This window comes from Musa acuminata, chromosome BXJ2-3 (assembly GCF_036884655.1).
Source record: "Musa acuminata AAA Group cultivar baxijiao chromosome BXJ2-3, Cavendish_Baxijiao_AAA, whole genome shotgun sequence".
Classification (NCBI taxonomy): Eukaryota; Viridiplantae; Streptophyta; class Magnoliopsida; order Zingiberales; family Musaceae; genus Musa; species Musa acuminata.
This window is the reverse complement of record NC_088340.1, coordinates 2,054,437-2,081,452: the sequence shown is the minus strand read 5'-3', so window position 1 is coordinate 2,081,452 and position 27,016 is coordinate 2,054,437. Positions and strand designations below refer to the sequence as shown.

Here is a 27,016-nt window from a genome sequence, read left to right as displayed (position 1 = left end):
TAACATAGGTAGCGATAACAATGATAAATGACAAAGACAAGCACTATATCTATTAAAAAAAAAAAAAGAGGCATCCTTAGAAAAAAAAAAAAAAAATCAACTTTCAAGAAGAGCAAAAAAACAAAAATTGCCTCTATATTTTAATGTGCTAAAGTTAATGATCCTACTCATAGCATAGTTTGGCCAAAATGCCTAATGACAAGCTTTCTCGGAACTCAAAGCCTGCAGTCATGCTATCCATCACTCATCACCAAGAAAGGGGTCTTTCCCTGATGTCGTTCTTGCTATATAGATGAGGGGTGGACACCAAACAGCGCACTGTTGCAGTGTGCTACCACTGTTTTTAAGGTCTACATCTGAAGCCACCTCGCTGTCAACTCCCAGTCTCATGCACAAGCACAGAAAAGCAAACCTACATTTGTTGTGCTTGTCCTCTTATTTTATTGTTGCTTTCATCTTTCTTTAGCACCACTCTCACTCCCAAGCAGACGGCGGCTCGTCTTGTGCTCTGTGGAATGGAAGTGTAGCAGTTAGATGAGGCGGAAGAAGAAGCCTTCCTTTTGCGGAGTCGGCCGACCACACTCCCACCACCGAACCGGCGGTGGCGATCTCTTCTTCTGCTTTACTGCCCGCCGCTCCGCCGCCGCCGCCTCTTCTTCCTCCGCTGCCGTGATGCGCACGACCTCCTTCAAGTCGCTCCCCAGCCCCGGCCGCAGCCGCGACCCCTCGGCGGCGGCGCCGTCCCTTTCCGCCTCCCTCAGCCGCCGCCTCCGGAGCAGCGGCAGCGTCAAGGGCGGCCAGTCCCCGATGTTCCCCGCGGTCGTCGGCGGGAGGCGGAAAGGCGTCGCCTTTGAGGCGGCGGAGCCGTCCTCCCCCAAGGTCACTTGCATCGGTCAGGTGCGGGTGAAGAGCAAAAAGAGGAAGAAGGCCTCGGTGATGCGATCGCGTTCCGTGAGGGGGAGCCGGAGGGAGGCGAGCTTTCGGAGGACGGAGGACGCCAGCGGACCTCGAGAGCGCTTGCCGAGCAGGAATCAGAGGTGGGTGCATCAGCTCCCGATGAGCATCTGCGAGGCGCTGAGGGCATTCGGGTCGGAGTTCAACTGCTTCTCCCCTTGTGGTGGAAGGTCCCTCTGTTCCTCCTCTTCTGCGTCGAGATCGGGCGACGCAACCGAAGGAGAATGCTGCGAGAAGCGGTCGAGCTCCTGCGGGGCAGCATTCGCTAGGTGGTTGATGGCGGCCCCGGAGGGTAAGAGACGAGAGGACATGGGCGTGGCAGCCGAAAATAAAAGGGACAGAGAGATGGGAACGGTGACAAAGGAGTGGGTAAGGAGAGAAGACTTGGGGTTGGTAGCGGAGATGGAGAAGAGAGAAGAGGTGGTGATGGTGGTGAAGAAAGGGAAGGAGGAAGAGGAGGAGGAGGAGGAGGAGGTGGAAGCAAGGGTCAGCATTTGCATTCCCCCGAAGAATGCTCTGCTGCTGATGAGATGCAGATCTGATCCGGTCAAAATGGCAGCCCTAACTAGCCGTTTCTGGGATTCGCAGGCCGTGCAGGTGCGCGTCGAGGAGGGAGGAGAAGAGGAGGAAGATAGTCGTGATGAGGACACAGATCAATGCCGAGAGTCTGACGAAGGAACACAGGGAGAGAGGGATAAAGAAGACACTGAAACGGAGCAAGTGGATCAGGAGGAGGGAGTGGTAGAAGGAAGCCTTCAAGCAGTGGTTTCGGCAGAAGAACCAACTCAAGCATGTGAGAAAATAGAGACAAAGGAAGAGGAGGTGCAGGTGAATCTAGATCAAGAGAAACAAAATAAGGATGAGGACCTAAAAGAAGGGGCTGCAGCTGAGCTTGCTGAAGTGAATGCAAACACAGGAGTTGATCCAGAAGAGCTAGAAGTTGCGGCAGCTGAAGCAGATAAAGTTAAGTTGGAAGAAAAACCAGATGAAAAGGATTATGACAATGAGACTCGGCCGGAGGATAGGGAGGAAAAAGCAAGGAGATCCAGCAGCTGCTCATCCACAGCAGACAAGGAGGAGAGATTGAATAGGTGCATTTCCAGGGCAAGAGATGGAGGAAGGAAGCGCAGCTCTGCTTCGAGGGAGAGGGACAGGCGGCGGCGGCATAGCTTCTCCACTGAGAGGGAGGCGAGTAGACCCAGCTTGAGTAGTGAAAAAGAAGTAAGGAGGGCGAGCTTCTCTACAGAAGGGAAGGGAAGATGGAGCTTCTCCATTGAGAAAGATGGTCTGAAACTAGAAAAGGAAGCAAATGACGAAGAAACGGAGACCAAAGAAGATAGCTGGGCAGAGGAGACAGGACCAAATGACACTGTTGAGGTTCAAAACATGCATAGAATGGATCAAGAAGAAGTTAAAGATGATGACGATGGAGACAGACAACAACATGGAGTAGAAAGTGAAGCAAGGGAAAAGAGAAAGGAGGAGAAAACGAGCACAGAGTTGCCCGACTGCCTTCTATTAATGATGTATGAGCCGAAGTTGTCGATGGAGGTTTCAAAAGAAACTTGGGTCTGTAGCACAGACTTCCTTGAGTGGCATCGCCACCACCCTAACAACCGGACTCATCTCTCTTCCAAAGCCGCCGCTACCATCATCACCGATACCACCAGCACCGGTGGTGCCAAGGTGAGTGATGGAACCAAAGGTGAATCAAGCAAGAAGAGCACAGATAAAAGCAGTGAGAAGAATGAAACGGTTGCACCCATGAGAGAGGCACCTTGGCATCCACCACCTCCACCACCAGCATTGCCCACTATGGTGGATGCAGAGAAGAAGCTGAGAGGCAAAGTTTCTGTGCTGCAAACACCCGCTCAAGCTCTGGCATATGGGCCGTTTGTGCTGACACGATGCAAGTCGGAGCCAATGAGGTCGTCGGTGAGGCTGGCTCCGGATGCTTGTTTTTGGAAGGACCGGCATCAGCCCATTGGGGCCACCGGAATTGGATTCTGAGCTGATAACAAACAATTTAAATGGTTTTGTCTGGATCTTCGACAAGGTAAGAACACCACTAACTATTGTGCAAAACATCGTTCAACTTCTTTGTGTTAGTGTTGCTTTGTTGCCTGTACAATAAAAATGACAATCTCGGTTTGTTATTCTAATGGAGGTCTTGTGTGGCAACTGCAAATTTTTGTTTAAACTTACTGTTCTAATTTGACTCTGGGATTAGTCTCATGCTGGTAAAAGTGAATAAAATTTCTAAAAGAATATTTAGCAATCAAGTGAAACACATCTCATTATCCTTATATGCCTTTTATGACAGGGATAAGAAGCATATTTTGTAGGTATCCCCTTTCAGAAAAAGAAAATTCGGCATGTGTGCTATTAACTCTTAAGGCAGTGGCTAATCATGTGTCAGGACATTTACTTTTGTCAATTTCTTAGTAGTTTGTGGTTTTCATTTGTTTACATTTACTGGTTTAGTTTTACTGATGATCTTAGAGCTTCTCGTATCGTTAGTCTGATTCCGGTAAAAGTGAATAAATTTTCTAAAGGAATGTTTAGCAATAAAGTGAAACACATCTTAGATCTTTTATGCTTATCATGACGGTGATACGATTTATATTTTTATACTAATCGCCTTGCTGCTAAAGAAAATTTCGGGATGTGTTCTATTGACTCTTTTAAGCAAGTGGCAGATTACATGTTTGGACATATACTTTCATCAATTTCTTTGTAGTTTGTGGTTTCTTAGTTCTACTGAGGGATCTTGGAGCTTCTCATTTTGTTCTTCTCATTTTGTTAGTCTCATGCCGGTAAAAGTGAATGAAATTTCCGAAGGAATGTTTAATAGTCAGGCGAAACATGTTTTGTACCTTATTTGCTTTTCATGATAGCGATAATCTGTACTTTGAAGTGATACCCTTTTACCGGCATTTAGGATGTGTTCTATGACTCTTCTAAGCAAGTGGCTAATTATGTGTTTGGAAATATGCTTGGTCTTGTTCCTGTTTGTGTTCTCAGTTTAAATCATTATATTTTGCATGACCATATATATGTTTCAAATTCATGGATAATTGTCTTAACATTTTTGGATCAATTTAGTTTTGGAGTTTTCTTATTCAGCCAACTAGAAACTCACAAGGAACTTTTGTGCAATTCGAAGAATCTTGTAATTGCATTGGTGAAAGTCATTTCTTCATATGTTAAAGCAGTTCTGTTGTATGGATCGATATGAAACCAAAGAGACAACCTCAACAAGTTCAATTCTAAGCCAAACAACTTGAACAAGATGGTTGAGAATTGCAAGGTTAGCTTGAACTTGCAGAATAATCCTAAAGCTTCTACCAATTATCTTCAGGCGAGCTTAGCTCTCATAGTACAGTCATTGAAGTTTTCACATAAGACTCTCTATTGCTTTGCTTAGCTCCCAACAGCAATTTTTCATATATCAATCATATTTATGTTTTTTGGAAGTACTAACAGTAAAGAAAAATCTAATCACAGAGCTACCATTGGTTTCATGATATCTTATTACATTGGTTTGATGACAAGGGTATATATAGAGAACTCTTATTAGATTTGCAGGAATGAACTATTGTCATAAGCTTGTATGTTGGTCACCTGGATGTGATTTGGCATGCTTGAATGAGAATCTAACTACTAGGAATTATGTTGAACACTACTGGTGGCAATTTGTGGATAAAAATTTCAGTGCTTTCTAAGTGTTTAAAGAATCTAATTACCAAGTAGTTCAAAACCATGCATGAAGTACTGATCCACTTAGAGGGCCGGAGGCTGCCCTCCTGCTTGCCACTTCACAAAGAGAAAAGAGCAAGAGGTGGGGAGAAGAGAAAGAGGGCAGGGGATAACTGGAGGAGACTGGCAAGCATGATTAGAAAGTGACATAGGAAACCATTATTTCTTCCTCTTCCACAACTCTCACTGCTTGCTGACACCATCATTATCTTTAGCAGCTTTTCCCCCATGGAGTGCTTTGTGCTGAGAAAGTGATCAGAGGTCCCCCTGTTTTCTTCCAGCCTCTCCATCCATCAGTTGTGCCTGAGACATGCATTCCACCAAACAAATTTGATCTGAGTCCATATGCTTTCCTCTTGCAGGCATTCAGAACAAGCAAAATCCTGTTACTGCAGGCATCAGAAGCTCAACTTTTTGATTAGTAGTATTACACCACAGCGTAGCAGTTGGCAGGACATAACAAAGCTGACTAATTTCTGCTAACCCACTGTTCAAAAAGCTGCAACGAATCTTAATGTATGAGTGCCCGAATCCACCGGTCTGCCAGTAGCCACTGCAGACAGCCACAAAGGTAAATGATGGAAGAAGAGGGCAAGATTTGAACCCGGTTCGCATGGGGTCGATTTGGTCGGGTTGGTTCTTCCAATAACCAACCGGTTTAGCGTTCGGATTTTGGAGTCGGATCTAAATTAGTCAGATGTCGGGTCGGGTTTATGAGGCTGAGATTGTGCTCTTACTTAACCCCTTAGTCGGATCATAATTTCCAAACCCAAGCCCAACCCAGTTGGAGTCTATCAGTCCAGTTGGGTCTTTACGGTTTGGGTTTAGATTGGACTCACTTGGACCCGTTTAAGTGGCAGGCCTGGCCTGACCACTTTAATTATGTTTATAGTTCATCCGGGGCGCTACCTGCCGTATGATTGGCTCTTAGTTATGAGACTTGCTGGGCCCCCTCCTCTGGGTTATCTGGTCGAGTTGGATACGGGGTGGGAAAAGTATGAATATTAGGGTTTGCAGGGTTTAGCGGGGAAAGAGCGGCGGAAGAGAGGAGGACGAGTTCGGCGATGGGGAAGACGTCGTATGTCAGGCTGAAGGGGAGCCGCCAGTTCCGGCAGCGTCTCCTCCTTTCGACGCTTTCCTCGACCCCGATCCTCGTGGAGGATATTCGCTCGGACGACACCTCGCCGGGGCTCCGGCCTCACGAGGTTTCCCTCCTCCGCCTCATCGAAAAGGTCTCCGACGACTGCACCGTTGAGATCAACGAGACCGGTTCGTGCGCCGAAACCCTGCTTTATCAGCTTAAGAAGTTTGGATTCTGAGTGACGATTTCTGTGCTTCCCCTTTTATCTGTACGAGTTTGGGTGGGGATCGCTTACCAATCTGCTAGGGTTTGGTTTGTGCAGGGACGAAACTGAGGTATAAGCCGGGAGTTCTTATGGGAGGGAAGTATTTAGTGCATGACTGTGGTCTCAACCGCTCCATGGGATACTTCCTCGAGCCGCTGATCTTGATCGGCCTGTTTGGCAAGAAGCCCCTCTCAATTAGGCTCAAAGGTTTCACCCCTTCTTACTTTCTTTCTTTTGTTTGAGGTATTTCTTCGTGTTGTTGAGTTGAAAAGTATTTGTGATCTTGTTTTGCAACTTCCTACATCTGCTGAATCCAACTGTATGCCGACATGAACATCTCTTGCATATCGAATCATCACTGGCTCTCCTATTGCTGAAGTTCCCCAATTTCTGTGATCAAGATCACGGACGAAAGAATAACTGCCAAGCCGAAACTTCTATATTCCTGAAACTATCGTGGATAAAGAAATTGGCTAATTGTGGTGGCCAAAAGCGGCTATACATCTGCTAGTTAATAGATTGAATTTTCTTTTTCGTTTTCAACAAAAAAGGTGCAACATTTTCAAACATGGGTAAACAATCAGCTGCTAGTAGTGTCGTTATGTCTAATGATATTTAATTCATGCATTTTGGAAAAAAAAAGCAATATAATGCTTCCATTTCAGGGATCACAAATGATTCTAAGGATCCATCTGTTGATACCTTTCGGACAACAACATTGCATATGCTCAAGCGTTTTGGTGTCCCTTTAGAAGGACTGGAGTTGAAAATTGAGAGCCGGGGGGCTCCTCCTCTTGGTGGTGGGGAGGTTGTTCTGGGGGTTCCGATTGTACCAAACAGCTTGACCGTGAGTTCCCTTTGTTTCTTGCTTGTAGAAGTAAAATTTTGGTTCTTTTGCTGGTTATGTTTGAATTAAACTGGTACTTGCAGGCAGCCCATTGGGTTGATGAAGGAATGGTTAAGAGCATTAGAGGGGTGACATTCTCGACACGAGTATCTCCGCAGATTGCAAATCGTATGATATATGCAGCTCGTGGAGTCTTCAATCGCTTCATTCCTGATGTTCATATCTTTACGGACCACAGATCTGGTCCAGCTGGTGGAAGGTACAGCTTAGATATCAACCAGTCCTTGTCTATGAATTTGTTTTGTCCGGTACATGATCATACTGGTTTCCTCTAATACTTTGGTGAATTATCTTAGCCATATATGACATTCTTTCTTCAGGATGGTGTATTATATGCAACATATTTTCCATATTCCTATTTAAAGAGAAAATACTAATTCTGTATTTTCTTTATTATGATAGGATGCCTTTAGATGCATAATTCTGGTACATGCTATATTTTTGTACAAACATACGCATGTCATGTTATTAAAAAAATAAAAAATATATGGCTATAGAGCAGGGGGCTTAGTTCAGGTTGAACCATTGCCTAAGGTTGGTAGTTAAATGGCCCAGTAAAATAAGTAGCAGAGATGCATTTTTGTTGTGCAGATGGCAGTGCAAATCCTATCAAAGTGAAGGACGGGTATCTATTTTTTCATTTTTGTTTTGTATAACAGACCTTAAAGATTTAATAGAAATTTTCCATCTTAATTGATCATATTAAAAAGCATATATGGCCTCATATGATTTGTTTGAGTTAGTAATGCTTTATGTGGAACTTAAAAGTTAAAACTAATAGAGATGCTACAGCATAGCTGAGTTATTTCTCATAACGAACAAAATAATGGGAACCTTGCTTATCCATATATTATAGTCCAAATTCTATGAAATACATTGCTCCGGCATGGTTAAATTTATAACATTTAATTTTAGGATTTCTTATCGATTAAACCATCTATGACAAACTTATCCTTAACATGAACTAAATGCATTCAGGAAATCATATAATAATAGATATTAACCAATGAAAGACTCAGAAATTTTCTCCAATTTCTTTCATCGTGAGCTAATTATGTGAGCTCTAGATTCTTGAAATTGTAAGCTCATAGTTACCTGCAAGTAAGGTTTTGAATTCCGTACCATACCGGTGTACTGATCAGTTGTTGATACAGTTCATACCGAGTGTACCGACACATGATACACTAAGATGTACTGATATATCACTTATACCGGTCTTCTATCGGACCTATATGTATCACCCGTACCGAGCGGTACGGTATGGTATTGCAAACCATGCCTGCAAGTAAACAAAAGCTCATGCATCAAAAACAATATGTATATATAGTGATTATGCATCTAAAGCACATGCCTGAAATCACTAGCTGTGATGAAAATTCCATGCAATTCATGAAGAGAAATTTCTCATATTTACATTTGCTAATATGTAATTTTGTTGGAATCTTGAGCACCAACATCAAGAATACCTAATACGTATTTTATTATGAGTCAGATGTGAATAGGATTCTATTTTCCCTTTTAACATACGTAAATATGGTCTCTTCCCATTTTGTGAGTCCATTGTATCAATGTGTCTATGATATGATTATTGGGAATATGTAGCCAAAAATAGCAAAGAGGTGGAAAAAGCTTTGAAAACTCATGTATCACCTGCATGTCTGATTTGTAGGAATTTAGTTTTGACAGTTCATCAGGATCCCAGTTTGTAGGGAGACCAAGTTTAATTTTGGATCCCTATTGGCAGTCACCAAATCTCTATAAAGTGTTAATAATTTCTAATATATGAGAACTTTGAGTGTTGTAAAATTTCTATTTTAGATTGTCATAAGATACCTCTAGTTTCTTTGTCTCATTCAACTATACTGTAGTTAGTATTAATAGCTAATAAATGTTACTTAATTTTGATCTCAAAATGATTGGTTTGCTATTTAATTTGGTTATATCCTGGTATAACTTGAAAAACCTGTGAACAATTACGGTCTTGTTATGGATACTTCTAGACACGTTTGAGATTGATTCTGTTGAAAAGAATAAGATCTTCTGAGAATTGTAGTGTTGGTTAATTACCTATCAATTGAGATTTTGGTTGAGTCTGATGAGTGGCTTGAGTTGCTTGTAGTGGAATAAGTTGTCATTCCCAAACCAACTAATTAATTGTTGTAGGCCATTAATTAGACTTAATCTACTTGCCCATCAATGTACCAATTGGACCTGATTAAAGTTGTTACAGAAAGCTTATTCTCAACTTGACTCGAATAAAGTAGTTCAACATGATTAACCTGCTATGACAAAATTTGATATGTTTATACAATCCAAAATGACACTGTTGACAATCAACACTGATGATGATTTATTTAACATGTCAACTTGATTATAAAATAGTCATTGCAGGTTAGTCAGGCCAAGTTCCTAAAACCAAGTCTGGCCCCTCTATTGGGCATGTTTATTATGTCAACCTGATTAATACAGCTACCTATATGAGAACAATCTGCACCTGCGAAGCTCTTATTTGCTTCATGTTGGTCTTGTCATGTCATGAATTCATATTCTTGCCCACTCCAAGTAACTATCTTTTGGTCTACCACTGGTTGGAACTCTATTCGGCTCCTTAAGCCTGAATTTATAAACACACAATTTCTGAAGTTCCATTTCTTTGTGTTGTTTAGCATATAAATATATGATATTTAATTGAATTCTGCTTTGACAAATGGCTCCACCACATGGCAGATCACCAGGCTATGGCTTATCATTAGTTGCAGAAACTACTTCAGGCTGCTTGATTTCTACAGACGTTGCAATAAGCTATCCTAAAGCTGACGAGACAGATGTCATGGAAGATTCTGAGGAGAAGCCAGAGATGTTGCCTCCTGAGGATGTTGGTGTCCAAGCTGCTTCGATGTTACTTGGGGAGATAGAGCAAGGGGGTGTAGTTGATTCAACACACCAGGTTTGCTGTTACACTTCTTGATATCTCTTCATAATGAAAATGGTTGATGGCATGTGCAGTAGATTTGAAGTTCATAAACATGGAAATACTTAAGAATCAATGTGTAGATAGTTGCAATTGTGTTGTGTTACCTGATAGAAAGTCCCCTAGGCGGCCAAGTAAAAGCTTGCAGCTCGTGTGAAGGTGAATTAGATGATATTAAATTATTTGGGGTTTATATGCTGCAAAAATACTAAAGAGAACTGATGTTAAAATAATCAACCAAAAATATACCATCATATTTTGGCCAAAATTATCATGTGATTGTTTTTCAGGCGTAGATTGTCATTTCTTTACTCAAAACCGTCCTGCAAACTCATGTCAAAGCTTTGGTAGAACATGCTACCGTTCAGCTTTAGGTATTCCCAGCATTGCATTCTCTTGATTCCCACAATGTACTCACGTGGCTTTTGAAATGTTTCCAGGGCTTGCTCTTTCTCCTCTGTGCTCTATGCCCCCCAGATGTATCCAAGGTTCGTGTCGGGAAGCTAACACCATACGGGATAGAGACTCTTAGAAATATCAGAGATTTTCTTGGTGTCAAATTTGTTATAAAGCCTGATCCAACTACGAACACGGTCATACTGAAATGCGTTGGATGTGGGTTGAAGAATCTTTCAAGAAAGATAGCGTAAGCTGTGGATAGCGTAAGCTTTGGTTGTCTCCAGACATGTATTATCATATCCTCTGGGATTAGTAGTTTGATGAAATTATATTCGAGTGATCACTACACCCAGCACAGCAGGCTGATCTTTTCTGTGAGATTTTTTGTGGGTTGATTTTGTAATTTATTTCCTAATAGTTTGATTTAGTTATCTTTTTAACCGTTGAAAGGATGAATTCATTGTTTGAAGAAGTATATGATTGTTTATTTTTTTATAATAAAAAAAATTTTGATTGATTGATTTGAAACTAAACCAAAAACATTGATTCCTGTTTCAGAATTCAGCAACCGTCGAACCGATAATTCTAATTCGATTTGATTTCGGTTCGAATCGAATTATAGTCGGACTTACATGATTACTTCTGAATTCGCTTGAACATCGATCTCCAAAGTTGAGATTACAAAAAAAAAATAATGTCATTTATAAATTGCGCCATACTTCTTCAATCCAACTAATTATTTTTATACACATATCCGAGTCAGCCACCTATCGTTGTTAACCTTATTAGACCTTACTCGGATTCGGCAGCGGAATACTCCTGCCTCCCTGCGAAAACGGGATCCAGGAACAGCGCGGTCGGCGTCTTCCCCTCCATCGGCGAACGGCAACGGCGTGCGGGCTCTTCCGCGGTATCTCTCCCTCCTTCCCCTCCATCCTACTTCGCCATTCCAGCGTTTTCTCCTCCCTCTCTCCCCTTCACCCCTTCGCCGCAGACCGGTGCGCCCCCTCGGGCGTCTTCCCGTGCCTTCTCGCCCTCCCCCGCCGCCTCCGTCTTCCCCTCACGCATAACACCAGGTGTTCGGCGTTATTTCTATACCGGGCCCCACGAGCGATGACCCACGCGGGTCCCTTCATCAGACGGAGGTTTTCATTCACGCAAACCATGTTCACCGGAAACACCGGTGTTGTGCGTAAACACTACGCGTAAAGAAAACCTCGTTGCTGTATATAGATATATCAACCTACTATCCCTTCACCCTTCTTCCTGCGCTCTCTCGTCTTCTCTGCCTTTCTTTCACTGATCGAGGTAACATTTCTAGCGTCTCCTATAATTTGCCATTTTAATTCGCAGATTTCTTTACTCTTTTTGCACTCGGAAGAATCCATGAATCCATCTATGTGGGTTTCTCTTTTTCGTGTTTGATTGTAGGGTTTTCTGAAAGGAAGAAGACTTAGAGTTCATGTGACAAGTTCATATGAAGTCTTATGAGAATTTATGTGTGATTCCTTTCTCTTTCTCCCCCTTCTTTTTATGTGATTCTCCCCAGAAATTGTGGCTGTTAGTTGAATGCCATTCTGAACTACTAATATGCAATGTTCTTTTTTCAGATTTTTGCCATTTGGATTTGGACCCACAGCTGTGAGGAAATTATTTTGGTACCAGCAGCAAGATGAATGGAGAAGATCGTGTTCCACGGCCTCTATTTGGGGGCGCCATATCTAGTTGCTTTCCTTCGAGGTTTCAGGTAAGCTCTTTTTGTTGTATGAGAATTGTACTTTTGCCTTTGGTTTTAGGTTATAGTATGACATGTTATTTTGTTAAATCAGGATGTAAGCAACATACGGGAAGTCCCCGATCATCAGGTTCTCTGCAGTTTTAACTAGGCCTTGTGCTAAGTCTCATTGTTTATAAAATTTGACTAGGTTTAAGATCGTTGGTGTATCTGAATTCTATTGAACTTTTGAAGGAGGTGTTTGCAGATCCCGATCGGGATGAGAGCCTTATTTTTGAGCTACTAGATCTGAAACACGAGGTTGGAGACGGTGGAAGCGCTGTTTGGTTCCTGCAGGACATTGCCCGTGAACAAGATGCTGAAGAAACCATGGTAAGTTCCTTCTTGATGGATTTTTGGGAAATACTGATTCTAGACTAGTTTGAAAACTGTATTCACTATTCAAGTAGAACATTTATGCAGTTGTCTATGCCACTTTATAGACTTCCTTTGGGCTTTCCATGGGTCTTGTAACTGCTGCCACTCTATTGCTTTATTTTATAACTTCTGCAACTGTTACCCTAGACCATAAAGGTCTTTGGACCTCATAACTTTGGCATTGTTCACAACGTTAGATATACTGTTTTCTTATTACAAACAAAACTTATTTTCTTTTCATTAGATTAATCATCGAACCTAAGACCTATCAAATGTGCAACAGTGCACTAACAGTAATAATTCCTGATGAGTTTGAATTGCAAGATAATAAGTTCGTTGTCTAGTAGACTCACATAATCATTGTTGTTATTGTGCAAATATGTAGAATAACTACTTTTGCTTTCAAATTTTCATAAAATTTACCTGTACATGTCACTCGCTGCAGAGCATCAATAACAAATAACCATTGAAGAAAAAAAGTGGATCTTAGGTGCTTAAGTCAACATGAATGTTCCGATGGTTACCTGTCTTGAAATTAAAAAAGCACCATACTTTATGTTGTGAGGGTACTTCAGTGGTCTTGGGGCTGCCTAGATACCAAGCTCATAGGCAACCGCCCATGACAACATTTTAAGACAGTTGTGGATGTTTAGAGGTTCGCTAATTCTTTTGGATTTTGCATTGGTGACAATAATGACTTTTGAAGCTGGAAGTATCTACACCTTGCATTGGTGACAATATATACACCTTTTTATATTATTCTAAATGTTCTTAGAAAAGAAATGTATTTCCTATTCTCTAGTTTGTGAAGTCTTTTATGTGGATAATTTTCCAGCCTAGCAAAGACATTTTTCAACATGTTTGGAGCAGTTGTTTCCTTTTATTTGTCATTGTCGTTCTGCATCCAAGAGGTTACTTTTCTGTGATAGATGGTCTTGTCTGATTTATTTATCTAGACTATGGTGAATGAAATGTCTGGTTGTAATATTTCTTTGATAATTTAATCTTTTCCTTGTCTTTTACCAGGTCCTTGAGCATTCTGGCACTCTTGAGGCTGTTGGTTTAACTAGCCTAAATGGACCTGCATTAGTTACAACTGCCATCGGTCAAATGGTAAACTTACTCATCACGAAGTCTGTTACTGTATATTGTTATTTTCTGGTTACCGCATTTTGATGTTTATGCACATACTACTATCGAATATTACTTGTAACTGGTCAGTGCCTCATTAAACCGTTTCATGGGCCTTTTGTGCAATTCTTGGTATTCTTGATTTTTTTTTATCAAGGAGGAAGTTGTTAAGATCTCAAGGATCTACAGAAATAGGTCATTGTGCAAAAACCAAGTCAACACTGGTGGAAAAGATTACACTCACAAACCATTAGATTTTTCAGTTCTAGCTCTTAAGGCAGCCTAATTTTCTGCCTGATTACATTCGCAAAAGTAGCGGTTTACATCAAAGGATGTAAGTTGCTGTGCAAGTCTTCTAATGCCAATGATAATATGGATAATGCACCAAGGTTATTCTCGCCATATGTGGTGGATATTTTCATTATAAATTTTAATGCATAAAGTAGGCATTTTCAATTGAGATAATTGACTGCTTCCCTGTGCAATAATTTTCTGGGATGAAAAGTGCTATTGTCAAATTATAGATAGGAAAATAAAGCTGCTTGTTAAGTTCCAGAGTACGTGTGGTACATATATCCTCATTGGCATTGTATACAAACATATTTTGTGGGTTCCAGAGAATATCTTAAGTAATTTTCTAGTGAAATACAAGACTTGATGATAAAAGATGATCTGAAAATCCTTCATACATCAGTTTTCTTGATCAAAGCTGTAGTTATGAAAGGCCAGAGAACAACTAGGCCAAATAAAAATGAAGCTAAAAATGGAAGTTGCATAGTTCTGAGAATCCATCCCCATTAAGCTGAAGTTTAACTGTTTTGATGTGGGATTGCTTGGGGGACAAACTACGTTAATGCACAATATACTGTAATAATTAAGGTATAAGCATACAATAATCTTAGCCAGCCATTTGTAGGGGCTTACTATTGCTAGTTCTAATGCAAACATCCTTAAGAGCGCACAATTTGATGCAAGGCATGAGTGAATTTGTATCGAGCTGTTGCTAGGAATGAAGTCAATCAGCCCATCAAACTTTATCGGGAACCCCAACTTCAAAAGATCGAATCATTCAACTCCGGTAGATATGGAGAGCTATTAGCACATGGCAGTGCTTTTATAGCTAGGTGACAAGCTTCCTTTGTGGGAAATATTATTTTTAGTACTAGTTTTGGTGATGAAACCATTTTTTCATCCACACCTAACAGGTTGCTTATAATTGAACATGGATCAAAATATCATGAAAATGGTTCTTAAAATGTTAAACCTGACAGTTCTACCAGATGTATATTTTTCATAGTTTTGGATTTATTATGTTCTTTTATTGCAGGCAAAGGATGGCTTGTCAATTTCTTGCAGAATTCATATCTTCTCTTAGTGATTGACTAACAATCAATTAAACAGTACCTTATTCAGATGTGTTCACTGTTCATGTTTCCTTAAGACCTAATCTATATGATAATGCCAAGAGAGAAGAGATTATTTGCTCTCTTGTAGCTTTACAATTTAGACTTAAACAATCAAGTGAGATGTATACCATGGTTGATTGTATTTGTCGCAATATATGTGTGCAATTTGCTATCACTATGGTTATGATTTTGTGTGAACCTTTTGTTCAATTTATTCATAGTGTGTCACCTTACCTTCTCATTGATCTTGGTAAAATGTTCTACATTTCTTGTAGGCCATTGCAAAGGGAAGGCAAGGAAGAGAGGCACAGAATTTGGTTAGGGTAAGTTTGCTTTTGGATATAATGATACCCAGCAACAGGCTGGAACTTGAATGCTTGAGCTGTTGCTTGATGTCTGCAGGTATATCTGGCAAATTTGCGTCTTAAGGAAGTTTCGACTGACGTGGTGATCACTGCATATGAGCCTATTTTAATAAAGTAAGTGCCAAATGTAACTTCGACAAAACTTTGCAATATCTGTGCATGTTACAGACTATTTCTGTATGTGCTTTACAGTGCTTGCTAATTAATTTTTAACATTTATCAGAATTTTGGTGTTTACCATGAAAAGGAGTTGAATTGAACTTGAACATTAAAATGTTCTGACATTACTTGAGAAGGATATGCAGACCTATATTAGATGCAACGAAAAATGATTGATGCATTGAGAGGGAAGAAAGTGAATTATGATCGTAAATTTTGGGAATGATCGAGTGATTTTGACTCTTTTGGTTGTTGGCATGTCTAATCACCAAGTAGCAAGTCTCTTGTTTTACCAGCCTCAGATAATGACAGTAAAGTTATGCATCCACAATATAGAACAACCACTTAAATTCAGACAATTTAACTACATCTGTTGGAGGCTTGGAGCATTGTAATCTTGTCATTCCGTCCTATTTTTTTTATTGTTCAGTAGGATGATCGGCATACCATATGACAAAAAGGCCGAAATGTCCCATCTCTTTATGGATAGAGATGGATCCTTTTACAACGTTGAGCTCTTTATACGACAACGTCTCTTGTTAAAATAAGAGCATTTAAATCTTCTATCGTTTCTAGTAAAGTTATCTATGGTATCGTTATTGTATCTCTCATTGCACAGCATATCCTAGTAGACTCATCATATAATTACATCCACAGATCTCCTTTGAATGAAAATTCTTCTTTATATCTTATTGGCTACATCTAATTGTTCATAAATGAAAATATATTTTAATCTAACTTTCCTAGTAAATTGTACATTCACCTCAATGTTCTTATCTCATCATACTAACCATCAAGTATTCTGATTCCTAAGGTATGACTGACCTAACAACTAATTTATATGATTTTTCTTTCAATTTAAGAGGAATCTGATGAACATATAAAATACCCAATTGGCACACTCTGCACATTGAGCAAAAATATATTTGTAGGTGAATTCGCAAAATTCTTTGCCCGAAAACATGTGTGATATTTACAGGGCAATGAATATCGAACAGGTGTTATCACAGATCTATTGATGATATACATTGATAAAATATACACTGTATTATCTTGGTCGAATGCAAATGCTTCGCCATGTCAATATGGGTTAGCTCGGTCGAATAACTACACCATATTTTTCTTTTTAGTCCAGAAATGCTGGCCTTGCATTATCATGAGTAACCGTTTTTGCTACTTGGTTTTAAAATTTTCTTTTTACCGGCATTGTGCTCTCTCCTCTCTTTTCCATTGAGCAATAGATTTACAATCACCAACCATTAAATGGGTGATTTCTATTAATTGCTTCTGATAATGCTAGATTATGTATCTGTGATTTCAGCCCATTGAGTGAAAGTGCAAGGACCGTAAGAGCTGGTCTGGCCATACCTGCTGTGCAGGCTGGATGCCTCCCGATGGCTGAAGTCTTCAAACTTGCTATCACAAGCTTCAAGATCCATGATTGGAGTCTTTTTGGCTCTGGGGCCTGACACATCTCCATCACCAACGTGAAGAAGGCATAAGATGATGAACTATTTCTCACTGGTTGGAGTTTTGTTAAGGATGTCTGTACCTTTGGTTCTGGACTTGAAGAGGTTCCTCCATGTCAGAGCTTTCATAAAAACCTAGTCAGGTAAGTCGTGCGAAGCTAAATACATGTAGTCCAACTTTTTGCTCTCTTATCCTGATTGTAAGTTGCAAATCATTGTTTAGAGTCGGAATTTGGCATCATCTGGTTTTGATGTTGATTGGAAATCCACAATGTGCAATGACCAACACATGTATAACTTGGATGTCTCCTTGGGCATCCAAACACCCTAATACTTTTTGTTACCAATAATTAATTTGAATGGCTGCATGGATTTCCATGCCGGAGCCGAGAATCCAATGATTTGAAAACTCGAAACTCTCTGTTTGTTTTTTGTTCATCAGATCTGAACATTTAGATTGCATGACTTCAAGTGGTGGGATGACAGTAGATTCTGCCAACCTTGGTGGATAGGACATTGTCCTGTTACTCCTAATACAAATCTTTTTTGGCTGCATTTGACAAAGATCAAAGCGATCTCTGTTTGAACTATTTTTTATATATTATCTGACCTTTTCTGCTCCTCAAAAGTTCATATATATTTGGGGAGGCAAAATTGCTCTAATATTATAACTAATGTAGTCTAAAAAATTTAACTCGATGAATGCAACTGATGAGGACGTGACAAATCTCATTTCTTTTATGGGTCGGCACATGCTATGAATTATGTGGGGGTGGGGGGGGGGATCGACATGGGACCATCTGCTTAAAATAAAAGACATGTAATCGTGTCAGTCCAAACTCGATGTATAAGTACAGTGATCACCTGATCATGCATGTAATCAAAAGCAGTCCTCAGCGGCGTGGCATCCGACAAGTCAAACCATTGAACGGACAACCCGAAATTACCGGTGTGTCTGGCGATCGACAAAGACAAATTAGCGATCCATTCGTACCCTCCGCCGGACCGCCTCTCAATCATTGCAAACGTCCCTCCACGTGACCGTGTCGGTTCGACTGGGATTTTCACCATACTCCTCCAAGAACCGACCCCACCCCGGTTTACTCGAACCGGTTCCCTCCGAGCAATGTGCCGTCAATCGATGGATGAACCGACGATTCGGTTGTTTAGTGCTCGTCGTCTTGGAACCTGAATCCGAAAACTTATTTCCCATTCAAATTCAATTGAATGATACATGAACTTGATCGAATCATTGCAAGACAAAACTTGTCATACATTCATCTTCCGGTTTCGTTGAACCCGACTTAAGCAGGTAAAATAAACCCGGTTTGCCATCTCGACGGGCTATTTCTGCTTGAACCGGATCCCATGAGTCGAATGGCCTCTTCTTCGACAACTGTGATCATTTCATGCGTGGAATCGGCTGTTCCGAGTTGTCGATCCTGCACTGGAACCCTCTGCCCAATAATACTCCTAAACATATCCAAGCCGTCACAGCACATGCGGCCACCTCCTCAGCTTGGCCAACATGTCCAAGTGCACAACCCCCCCGAGTCCCAACTCGCCAAATCCGTCACCTTTCCCAACACCAAACACCAAACCGATACACTAGAAAGCCCCACATCAACCAGCACGCCCTTAGAGCACCTTCGTCTGCTTCGTTGGATGCCTTAACGTCGCAGCAATTGTGTATACGGTGGTGTCGTCAGACACCAGAACATGCGCTTGCCAGGTTTGCTCCATCACCACACCTCCAACAGGCAATTAAATACCAAAAAGGAATGGGGTGGATCGATTGGGCACTCGAGACGCAGCCAACAGCCAGAGAGGTTCTCCAGCCTCTCCTCCCTCCCTCCCTCTCTCTCTCTCTCTCTCTCTCTCTCTCTCTCTACCAAAAGGCTAAAAGAGGAAGTGATCAGGATGGGAGCAGAGAAGGAGAAAGCATGTGGGGCTGCCACTGCTGCAGTCACAGAGGGTGTGGTGGTGGAACCGACGGCCCTGTTGGACGAGTATTGGTTCTTCCACAACGCACTCGAGAGCAGGAGAAGACCACCGCCGCGGATCCTCCCCCCAACTCCTCCTCCCTCGAAAGCCAAGGAAGACGTTGGCAGCTCAATTTCGCATCATGAGGGTTCGATTACGAGGAGACCGTCCGGATTTGATGGAAAGCCTGCTCGCAAGCTGCTCCGGGCGCCGTCGATGCCGTCGTATCGCACCCGACAGGAGGAATCGAGTGACATGGCCTGGCCCCGGAGGAAAGTAGCAGATGGCGGTAACGCACTGGTTCGGGCTCCGTCTCTGCCGGCGTACTGTGACGACCGTGACGACGCCACCCCACGAGACGTGAGAGATCGTTCGAGGACGACGAGGAGCTCAAAGCTTCAACATTGTTTGAGTTCCTGCGACGATCACCGACGTCCACAGCCTGCCTCCGGGGTAATTGACGTGCCACCAAGATAGCATGTGCCCATGTCATTGTTGCAGCATCGGATTCGATGCCTTGATTGTGTCATCCGCTCGACTTTGTTGCCCTTCTCCTCTTAATATCTTCTCTATGACCTCCGCTTTTGGTTCGTTCAGTGCGCCACGACACCTAATCCGAGCTTTCCAAGATTCCGACCGCCAAGAGACTGGAAGGAGGAAGCCAGCAATTACAAGTATTTCGCCAGCCAAACACGCCTCTTCACTGAAGCGAACTACATGAGATCTATCCAAGGGAAGAAGTGGAGAAGCTACAGCGACCTGGAGTCCTTCGAGATCCAAGGATTCAAGGACCTGGGCTTCGTCTTCGACAAGGAAGCATCGAACGCGGGCCTCGCGGACGTGATTCCCGGCCTGCGAGAGAGGCGGAACTCCGACGACGGCCATGGCCGCGTCCCTCGGCCGTATCTCTCGGAAGCATGGTTCGTGGAGAGATCAGCACCGCCGAGGCTGGAGTGGGCGGAGAAGAGGTCTGCTACAGACATGAAGGAGCAGCTCAGGTTCTGGGCGAGGGCAGTGGCCTGCAACGCGAAGCAGGATCGCTGACAGGTGACCATACGGATCCAGCAATGCATGAAGAAGCTGTTCCGTTTCACCATCTTAGCAACAAACATATGCTTCGGTATACGTGACTGTGAGTGCAGTCAAGCACGTAAGTTGAGCTCCATGGCCTAAAAAGAAGAGGAAGCGATGGATGCAAGGGAGGGTGAAGGAAAGCTAAACCAAGTTTAGCATACGTAGGCACAATAATTGTGTTACAGCCTAATCAATCTCACACGCCATCCATTTAAATCGTGCCTACAACTCTATATTTGCTGCATTTCTGTCGTCGGAAACTGTTTTCTTAATTGGAAATTTTGTTTCTTTTCCAATGTTTGTGACGTAGAAAAAAAAGGGGGTAAATTAATTATTAAAATGATTTCCGAAAATTATAGCACCTTATTTTAATTAAAATCTCATCAACATTAGCATCCTTTGTTTTTTTCTCCCCTTTCTGTTGCTCTTGCTGATCAAATTATACTAAATCAAATAAATAATACAAATAAAATTAATATATTTTTTATATTTTAATAATATTTTTTTTTAAAAAAAAATATTTTTACATTTTTTAATATTTGAAGAAAAAAAATCCTGAAATAATATTTTAAAATATAACCATCACAAGTGTTATGAGAAGATGTCGTAAACGTCTTGATCAGCCCGACATGATTCTGATCATGTACGCATATGATTATCTTATGTGTCTTCAAGATGAAAACGATAATATCTTGAGTTGTCACCTACATAAACCCTAACATCTCTAACAAATTTCACATGACTTTTACTCTTACCTTAGGCCCTTGTTTACATGGATAAATCAGTGGCGATGTAGCATCTATCTTTTTCTTTCGGTCTCGAAATCACGCGAAAGTCATATGTCTCGAATTCGAATGATGATCGATCATATATATTCTTTCCATCAACTAAATAGTAGTTCAACTTCTTTCGTCGAGGTATTTGGATTGATTAGTAAATTACAGCATAAGTGATGATAAACCTCTATTTCGTGATAACGTGAGAGTGTCATGTGTTTCATTTAATATAATAAAAATACTTTTAAAATCATTAAAAAAATACTTTAAAAATATAATGCACTTTTAGATGTTTTAAGTTCGAATTATCATCCGTAGATCTTTCTAATCTTATTATCAAATCAACTCATCATCACATTCTATGTGAGAGTAACCTTTTCTACATCCAATTATACTTCGGAACCAAATCCTTCAACTAATTAATTTAATGTTACTACAACATTATTTTTGTGTTATTAGCCCAATATTCGATATGTGAGCCTTTTTTAGCATATGACGGTTCATCTAAAGGCTTAAACCAATAGATTAGTGGTTGGACCCAATTTGAGTATATGTTTTCTATTTACCATCATATAATAACCATAAAATTTGATTGTGTGTTTTCGTTTCGGAACCCAATACGAAAGAAACATCCGAACCGGATTTGAACGAATTGGATGGACTCCGATATCAAATAAAATCCGATAAGGTGCCATCACGGCAGCGGTTTAACTCACGACTGGTTAACTCGGCGCACATCCAGCCCGTTGATGTGCGCCAATTTTCGTGTAGTACACGAAGTCGTCTCTAAAGTCGGTTCATAGGGCATTTTCCCAATTCCCAGTAGGAACGAGAGAAGGTCCTCTCTCTTCGACGTCCTCTGCGAGATCAAGGAAGAGCCGGCGGCGGTCCGCGACTCGAGGCCGGAGAATCCTCCTGTCGGTCTGATTCCTCCCGAACACTTGCGGATCGAGTTGGGCGGCGTTAAGGGGGGGAAGGAGAGGATGATCCTGCCGGTGGTGAAACTCGGGACGTTGGTTCTGAAGACGGTCTGCAAGCCCATCGCCAGCAGGCTCAAGAAGGAGGCTGGCCTCCATCCCAAGTTCCGCCGACTGATCGTTAACGTCGCTCAGGTCTTCAAAATCTTCTTCTTCCTCTACGTTTCACTGATTCGAAATCTTCTTCCTCGGATACTAAATTTAGCGTCATGTCCAACGAGGATCATTTGAAGTCTTATCGTATGTTGTCTATGATGTTTGTGACGTCGAATGAACCCAATGGTCCATCTTAGAAAGTTTGCTTAGAAATTGGCTTTTTGGTGTCACATTGTGAGAGAAATGAACATCGATTTAAAGAAAAAATGTTGTGAAAAAAAATCGGATGGCTCGATGCACAAGACTCATGTACAATGGGGGTCTGACGAAGATCAATATATGCAGATTTACCTCTCTTTTGCAATTTGAATTGCAATTTGCATCCTGTTCAACTAGATTGCAAAAGAACAATGTTTCTATGACCCCAAAACTCACCCTCAATTAATTTGCTATTATTGTGCTTCTGTATTATAAAACAAAAACATGCTTGCCATTAGTCTATTGAAGTACCTTGGGATCTGTAGTTCATTGTTGGAGAACAATTCAAAAGCTCTAGCGAAGAAGCTTGTTGGTTACAGTTGAGCGAAATAAGAAGTCCTTTATGAAGTACTGAAGCTGAAATCATAGCCTTGGCAATTCTTCTGTGCACCTCATTCTAGAATTTCTCCTTTCTCTTATGTTATATGTGGTTAAATGTTCTTTAATTTCTTTCATGGTGCATGTAATAGTTAATACACATTCTGATTCGTGATTATTGTTCTGCTTCTCAGTCATTTTAGTTTTTATGTTTATAATATGCATGTGAACTTTAAAAATGTATTGTCATTAACAAAGCGGTGCCATGTAAATTGTCTGTTACAGGCCAACCACCGAATCACAACGAACATACAAAGAAGAATTTATGGTCATTCAACCAATGTTGAGATCCGACCCTTGGATGAGGAGAAAGCTGTTCAAGCTGCTTCAGACCTTATTGGAGAGTTCTTTGTCTTTTCAGTATGTACCTATCCAGGCTATATGCTTTAACCTCCAAGCAAGTTTGATATATCCATTGAAGCTGATAACTTTACGTGACTTCTCATTGAAGCACAGCTTAATGTGTACATGCTGTTTTGTCTTTTATCACAAAAACTGGTTTTCAAATTGAATAAGCATCGATGCATTTTCTTGTCTGCAAGAATAAGTATCAATAGAACTACCCTGGAGTGGATCTCGTGGTTTTGAAGTTTTTCTGATTCTAAATCTAGATTGAGTAAACTACACTTGCTACTGTTTCACTATAGTCTTTGCCTCTTTGGTCTAGTAGGTTGCTGGAGTTGCTTTGATATTTGAGGTGCAAAGAAGTGCAAGATCGGAAGCTAGAAAGGAGGAAATCCGTAGGCAGGAAATTGAGGTAATAGTTAAAATTCTCATTTGGAAGATATAATATCTTTTCTGCTTTTCTGCTTTTCTGTTTCCACTTAGTATGTTCATTCTTCCATTTTCTTCATTTGAAACTTCTGTTGCATTTAGTAAATTAATATGAACGTGGAAACTCTTTTCAATCATTCATCTCATGTAGCTGCTATCAGCAATTCCTTAAGCACTGGATACAAACAATAAAATATTAGATCTTTTCATGATTTAATAAGTTGGTTTTGATACAGTTATGCAATGAACTAGAAAAAACTGTTAATCAAAGGTAGCCAACAAAACACTGAAGGATGAAGAAACATGGAGAAAAAATGAAAACTGGGAGAAAGGAAAAAAGGGCAGAACTACATGGAGAAATATTAGATCTTTCTCCTGAAGAGTATAATGTCAATCTGAGGAAGTCATCTCAAATTTGAGTGGGGGAAGCAGCCAATAACTGGATCTGTGAATTCAAAGCTATGCCTCGATTTTCTATTCAGTTTTACATCAAAGAAACTTGATATAGAACGATGAAGTTAATCCTGCTAAAACCACAGTTTAATTTAGGGTATTTCAATGCTGATGTAGCTATTTTGGTGCCAGAATCATAGTTTTTTTGTTTTTGGCAGAGAAGTTGAATGACTGGGTTGAGTTTTCCTTGCCTTTACATGAATGGATTTATCTGGTTACCTGTAACTTGTTCTTGGTTCTTAACCAGGCAAATTCTTGAGTCTTAACCATCATTCAGTGTTAATATTTCCAGCTGTGGTCTGTGGCACGTGTCCAGATTAAATAATATTCTCTCGATCTTTCAGGGTTTAAGCCCTAAATCACCTTAACTCCTTATTTCAGTCTCAATTGTGGTTATATTTCCCAAGTTCAGCAATTGTTGCTCCCAATGTTAGCTTGTCATTCCTTTCAAATCATAGAATAGCAACGATGATGATCTCAGTAGCTCTTATACAGATGAATTGAATTGTTTTTTATAATGAATCATTTTCTTGTGAAAATGATTCTCTCAGTTGCCTGGTACCCTAGCTTTTAATTCAAGCGTTTGGCCTCTGCTAATGTTCATTATTTGCTCATTACTGTTGGTACACACTAAGAAATAGGAAGAGACAGTATTACCTGCAAAAGCTTATCAAAATTTGATTACCATCAGTGATGACCTTTTGGTTGGTCATGTAAAGAACACATTTCTGTGTTGGTTGTTCATGTATGCCTTTCTTGGTCAGGATGGTCTGAGCTGATCATGTGTTTTATGTTATTCTATCTAATAATAATTTAGAATGCAGCATTGCAGCATTACTCTTTTAAGTTAGATTGCCATTTGTTATCTTACAGAAACATGTTTCCCCTTCTTGTAGGCTATGAAACAGAAAGAGGAGGATCTGATGAGAGACTTGGAACAACTCAAGCAGAAGCTTAATGAGATAGAACACCTTGCCAAGGGACGAGGCCTTTCAGGCATCATCAGCTTTAGGCATGACCATGCACCTGAAAGCAGCAAATCGGGAAACCCTGCTTGATTTTATTTCCGGTCATCTTTTGTGGGCAAAAGTCACTTGAGCGGATTGTAGTTCCGGTGGCACTAAGGTGGCTGTCGATGCTTGATATTTTAGAGGTTGGGCAGTTTGCCCAACCATTTTGTTGTTCTTGATGTATCCATTTTATGTTACCGATTGGATTATGAGAGGGTCATGCTCTATTTTCTCTCTCCTTTAGCAAATCATCTCCGAGCCAGTGTAAAGAGTCTGGAGCTTTATTTCCTAACTGGGATTGCAAATAAAGGATTTCTATCAGAAAATGCTGTTAGTGCTGAAAATGAAGCACTAAACCAAATAAAGTTAACTCTGAATTTTTTGCATGGATTGCATAGTCCACTTGTGTTTATGTCATTTGTGATTCATCTGTTCTCTAAATGTATCAATTTGCCTCCTCCAAGGACAATTGTATTTGGATGGATTGCATATTGCTCAAATGTGTTTCTATCATTTGTATCTTGATCATCTGTTTCTTAAATGCATCATTTTGGGCACTTTAGATTACATCCTCTGTTTTCATTTCTCACCATCCTCATGTGAGAAGGTTATTTTCATCCTTTTTTCCATGCAGACAATTTGTAAGTTAAGAGTTGATATTACATAGGAGAAAAAGGGTGATAGATTAGTCAATATTTTTTTTTTCATTATTTTGATTTAACTAAATGATCTAATGTTATACTTGGTGGCCTGTTTTTCTAAAATATATTCATGTTTTATATATTTTTCAATCGGTACTTTTTTATTTTTTATTTTTAAATAATATTTTAATTTAAATTATTAAATTAATTATTATCTTAAAAATAATATTGTAATGATTTATGAGTAATGATAATAAAAAAAAATATGATATAATATCACCTACAAAAATAATGTAAATAAATATATATATAACACCTTATAAATTTTAATTTTTTGTAATTTAAAATTACATCAGGAAAATATTGAATAATTCAAATATTGTCTTTTATTTCTCTTTAAGAGACAATCTCCTTAGAAAAGAGAGTAATGATGGAAATCTCCGAGAAATATTAAATAAAATGATAAATCAACAACGATTCGTAAACGACTCTCTTTCTTTGGATAAATATGAAATGCCACATTTGTCCTTACCTTTTCCACGACTCCACTACTCTCGGAGCCGTGGCCTCCAATTCCGATTCCGACGCCGCGGAGGTCGGGAAGTTCTAAGGACAAATCCCAGGTTTTCTTTTCTCAATCTCCCCTCGTTTTGCTCACTATTTTCCACTTCATCGCATTCCTGATCCTGTTCTGGTTCTAGGGTTTCGATTCTAAGCGATATTTTATTGATGGCGTGATTAATATGGATTTCTAATTGGGTTACCAGCCTCCCCAAAAGTTTGCACAGATACCCATTTACGGATCAATTCTCACATTGGGTGAAACCTGAGATGTAGAGTCAGCAATTGACCTTTCTCTAGTTTACCCTAATACCAGATTTTTAGTTCGATTACTACCACCAGAAAGCTTATTATTAGGAAAAGGGACCAACTTATATTAAGAGTCTGATGAGAGCTTTTTGATAGGTCACATCTACTGTTGGTTCTCTGATAGCTTTAAGTTTACTCTTCCCAATTATATAAGAAAAAAATAAACATGAACAATCACAAGTAAATTCCATTTCAAATTTAGTATTATGATCACCTTTCTTGCCAGAAAATTCAAGTAACAAATGATGAGCTTCAGTAAAAATGAACAATCTGAATGCAATTAGAGCTTTTGTGTCACCTAACTTAGGTAATAGAGATAGTTCACCAAGTGCGCTGTTCTGGTTTAATGCGGTAGGTGCTGTACACAATTTATGATAAGGATGTCTTGTGCTGACTGTGTTTTTATTTTAGAAAAAAAGGGGTTCTACATATATATCTTTGCAAAGTTAAACAAACGTTACATTTGGCGTTATGAATGATAACATAATATATGTTTGCTTACATACTAAAATCTTCCATATATTGCCACTCATAGTAACATTAATGACTTTAGTGACTTTTAATGATGGTTAACATTGGTCTATGTAAGTTGACATATATATATATATATATATATATATATATATATATATATATATATATATATATATATATATATATATATGTATGTATGTATACAAATACATACAAATACAAATACATACAAAT

General features: G+C 40.1%; 5 protein-coding genes across 8 annotated transcripts; all 5 read left to right on the top strand.

The window, feature by feature from the left end:
- The first annotated feature begins 272 nt into the window (after positions 1-272).
- On the top strand, positions 273-5,566 carry LOC135606842 (uncharacterized). Its single transcript, XM_065098148.1, has one exon. The coding sequence runs from the start codon at positions 535-537 to the stop codon at positions 2,962-2,964; it is 2,430 nt and encodes an 809-aa protein (XP_064954220.1). The 5' UTR covers positions 273-534; the 3' UTR covers positions 2,965-5,566.
- A 137-nt stretch (positions 5,567-5,703) lies between these two features.
- Positions 5,704-10,808, top strand: LOC103977051 (probable RNA 3'-terminal phosphate cyclase-like protein). The gene is made up of 6 exons (XM_009392453.3): positions 5,704-5,982; positions 6,117-6,266; positions 6,725-6,906; positions 6,990-7,165; positions 9,694-9,913; positions 10,378-10,808. Exons 1-6 carry the CDS (start codon positions 5,778-5,780, stop codon positions 10,585-10,587), a joined length of 1,143 nt encoding a protein of 380 aa, XP_009390728.2. The 5' UTR covers positions 5,704-5,777; the 3' UTR covers positions 10,588-10,808.
- Positions 10,809-11,093: 285 nt separating this feature from the next.
- On the top strand, positions 11,094-17,416 carry LOC135581442 (uncharacterized). 4 transcript variants are annotated; one of them, XM_065098180.1, is made up of 9 exons: positions 11,148-11,246; positions 11,768-11,835; positions 11,947-12,083; positions 12,166-12,201; positions 12,306-12,443; positions 13,515-13,601; positions 15,301-15,348; positions 15,428-15,504; positions 16,871-17,416. In XM_065098180.1, the coding sequence occupies exons 3-9, from the start codon at positions 12,009-12,011 to the stop codon at positions 17,016-17,018; spliced, it is 609 nt and encodes a 202-aa protein (XP_064954252.1). In that variant the 5' UTR covers positions 11,148-11,246; positions 11,768-11,835; positions 11,947-12,008; the 3' UTR covers positions 17,019-17,416. The 4 variants fall into 4 exon arrangements, with proteins under 4 accessions (XP_064954253.1, XP_064954252.1, XP_064954254.1 ...); XM_065098179.1 differs by lacking the exon at positions 11,148-11,246 and adding an exon at positions 11,285-11,644; XM_065098181.1 differs by lacking the exon at positions 11,768-11,835 and having other exon boundaries at positions 11,094-11,246.
- A 1,386-nt stretch (positions 17,417-18,802) lies between these two features.
- Positions 18,803-20,291, top strand: LOC135606841 (uncharacterized). The gene is made up of 2 exons (XM_065098147.1): positions 18,803-19,454; positions 19,599-20,291. The coding sequence occupies exons 1-2, from the start codon at positions 18,939-18,941 to the stop codon at positions 20,043-20,045; spliced, it is 963 nt and encodes a 320-aa protein (XP_064954219.1). The 5' UTR covers positions 18,803-18,938; the 3' UTR covers positions 20,046-20,291.
- A 1,374-nt stretch (positions 20,292-21,665) lies between these two features.
- Positions 21,666-24,876, top strand: LOC135606840 (OPA3-like protein). Its single transcript, XM_065098146.1, has 4 exons — positions 21,666-21,963; positions 22,786-22,920; positions 23,231-23,317; positions 24,684-24,876. Exons 1-4 carry the CDS (start codon positions 21,835-21,837, stop codon positions 24,843-24,845), a joined length of 513 nt encoding a protein of 170 aa, XP_064954218.1. The 5' UTR covers positions 21,666-21,834; the 3' UTR covers positions 24,846-24,876.
- The last annotated feature ends 2,140 nt before the right edge of the window (positions 24,877-27,016 follow it).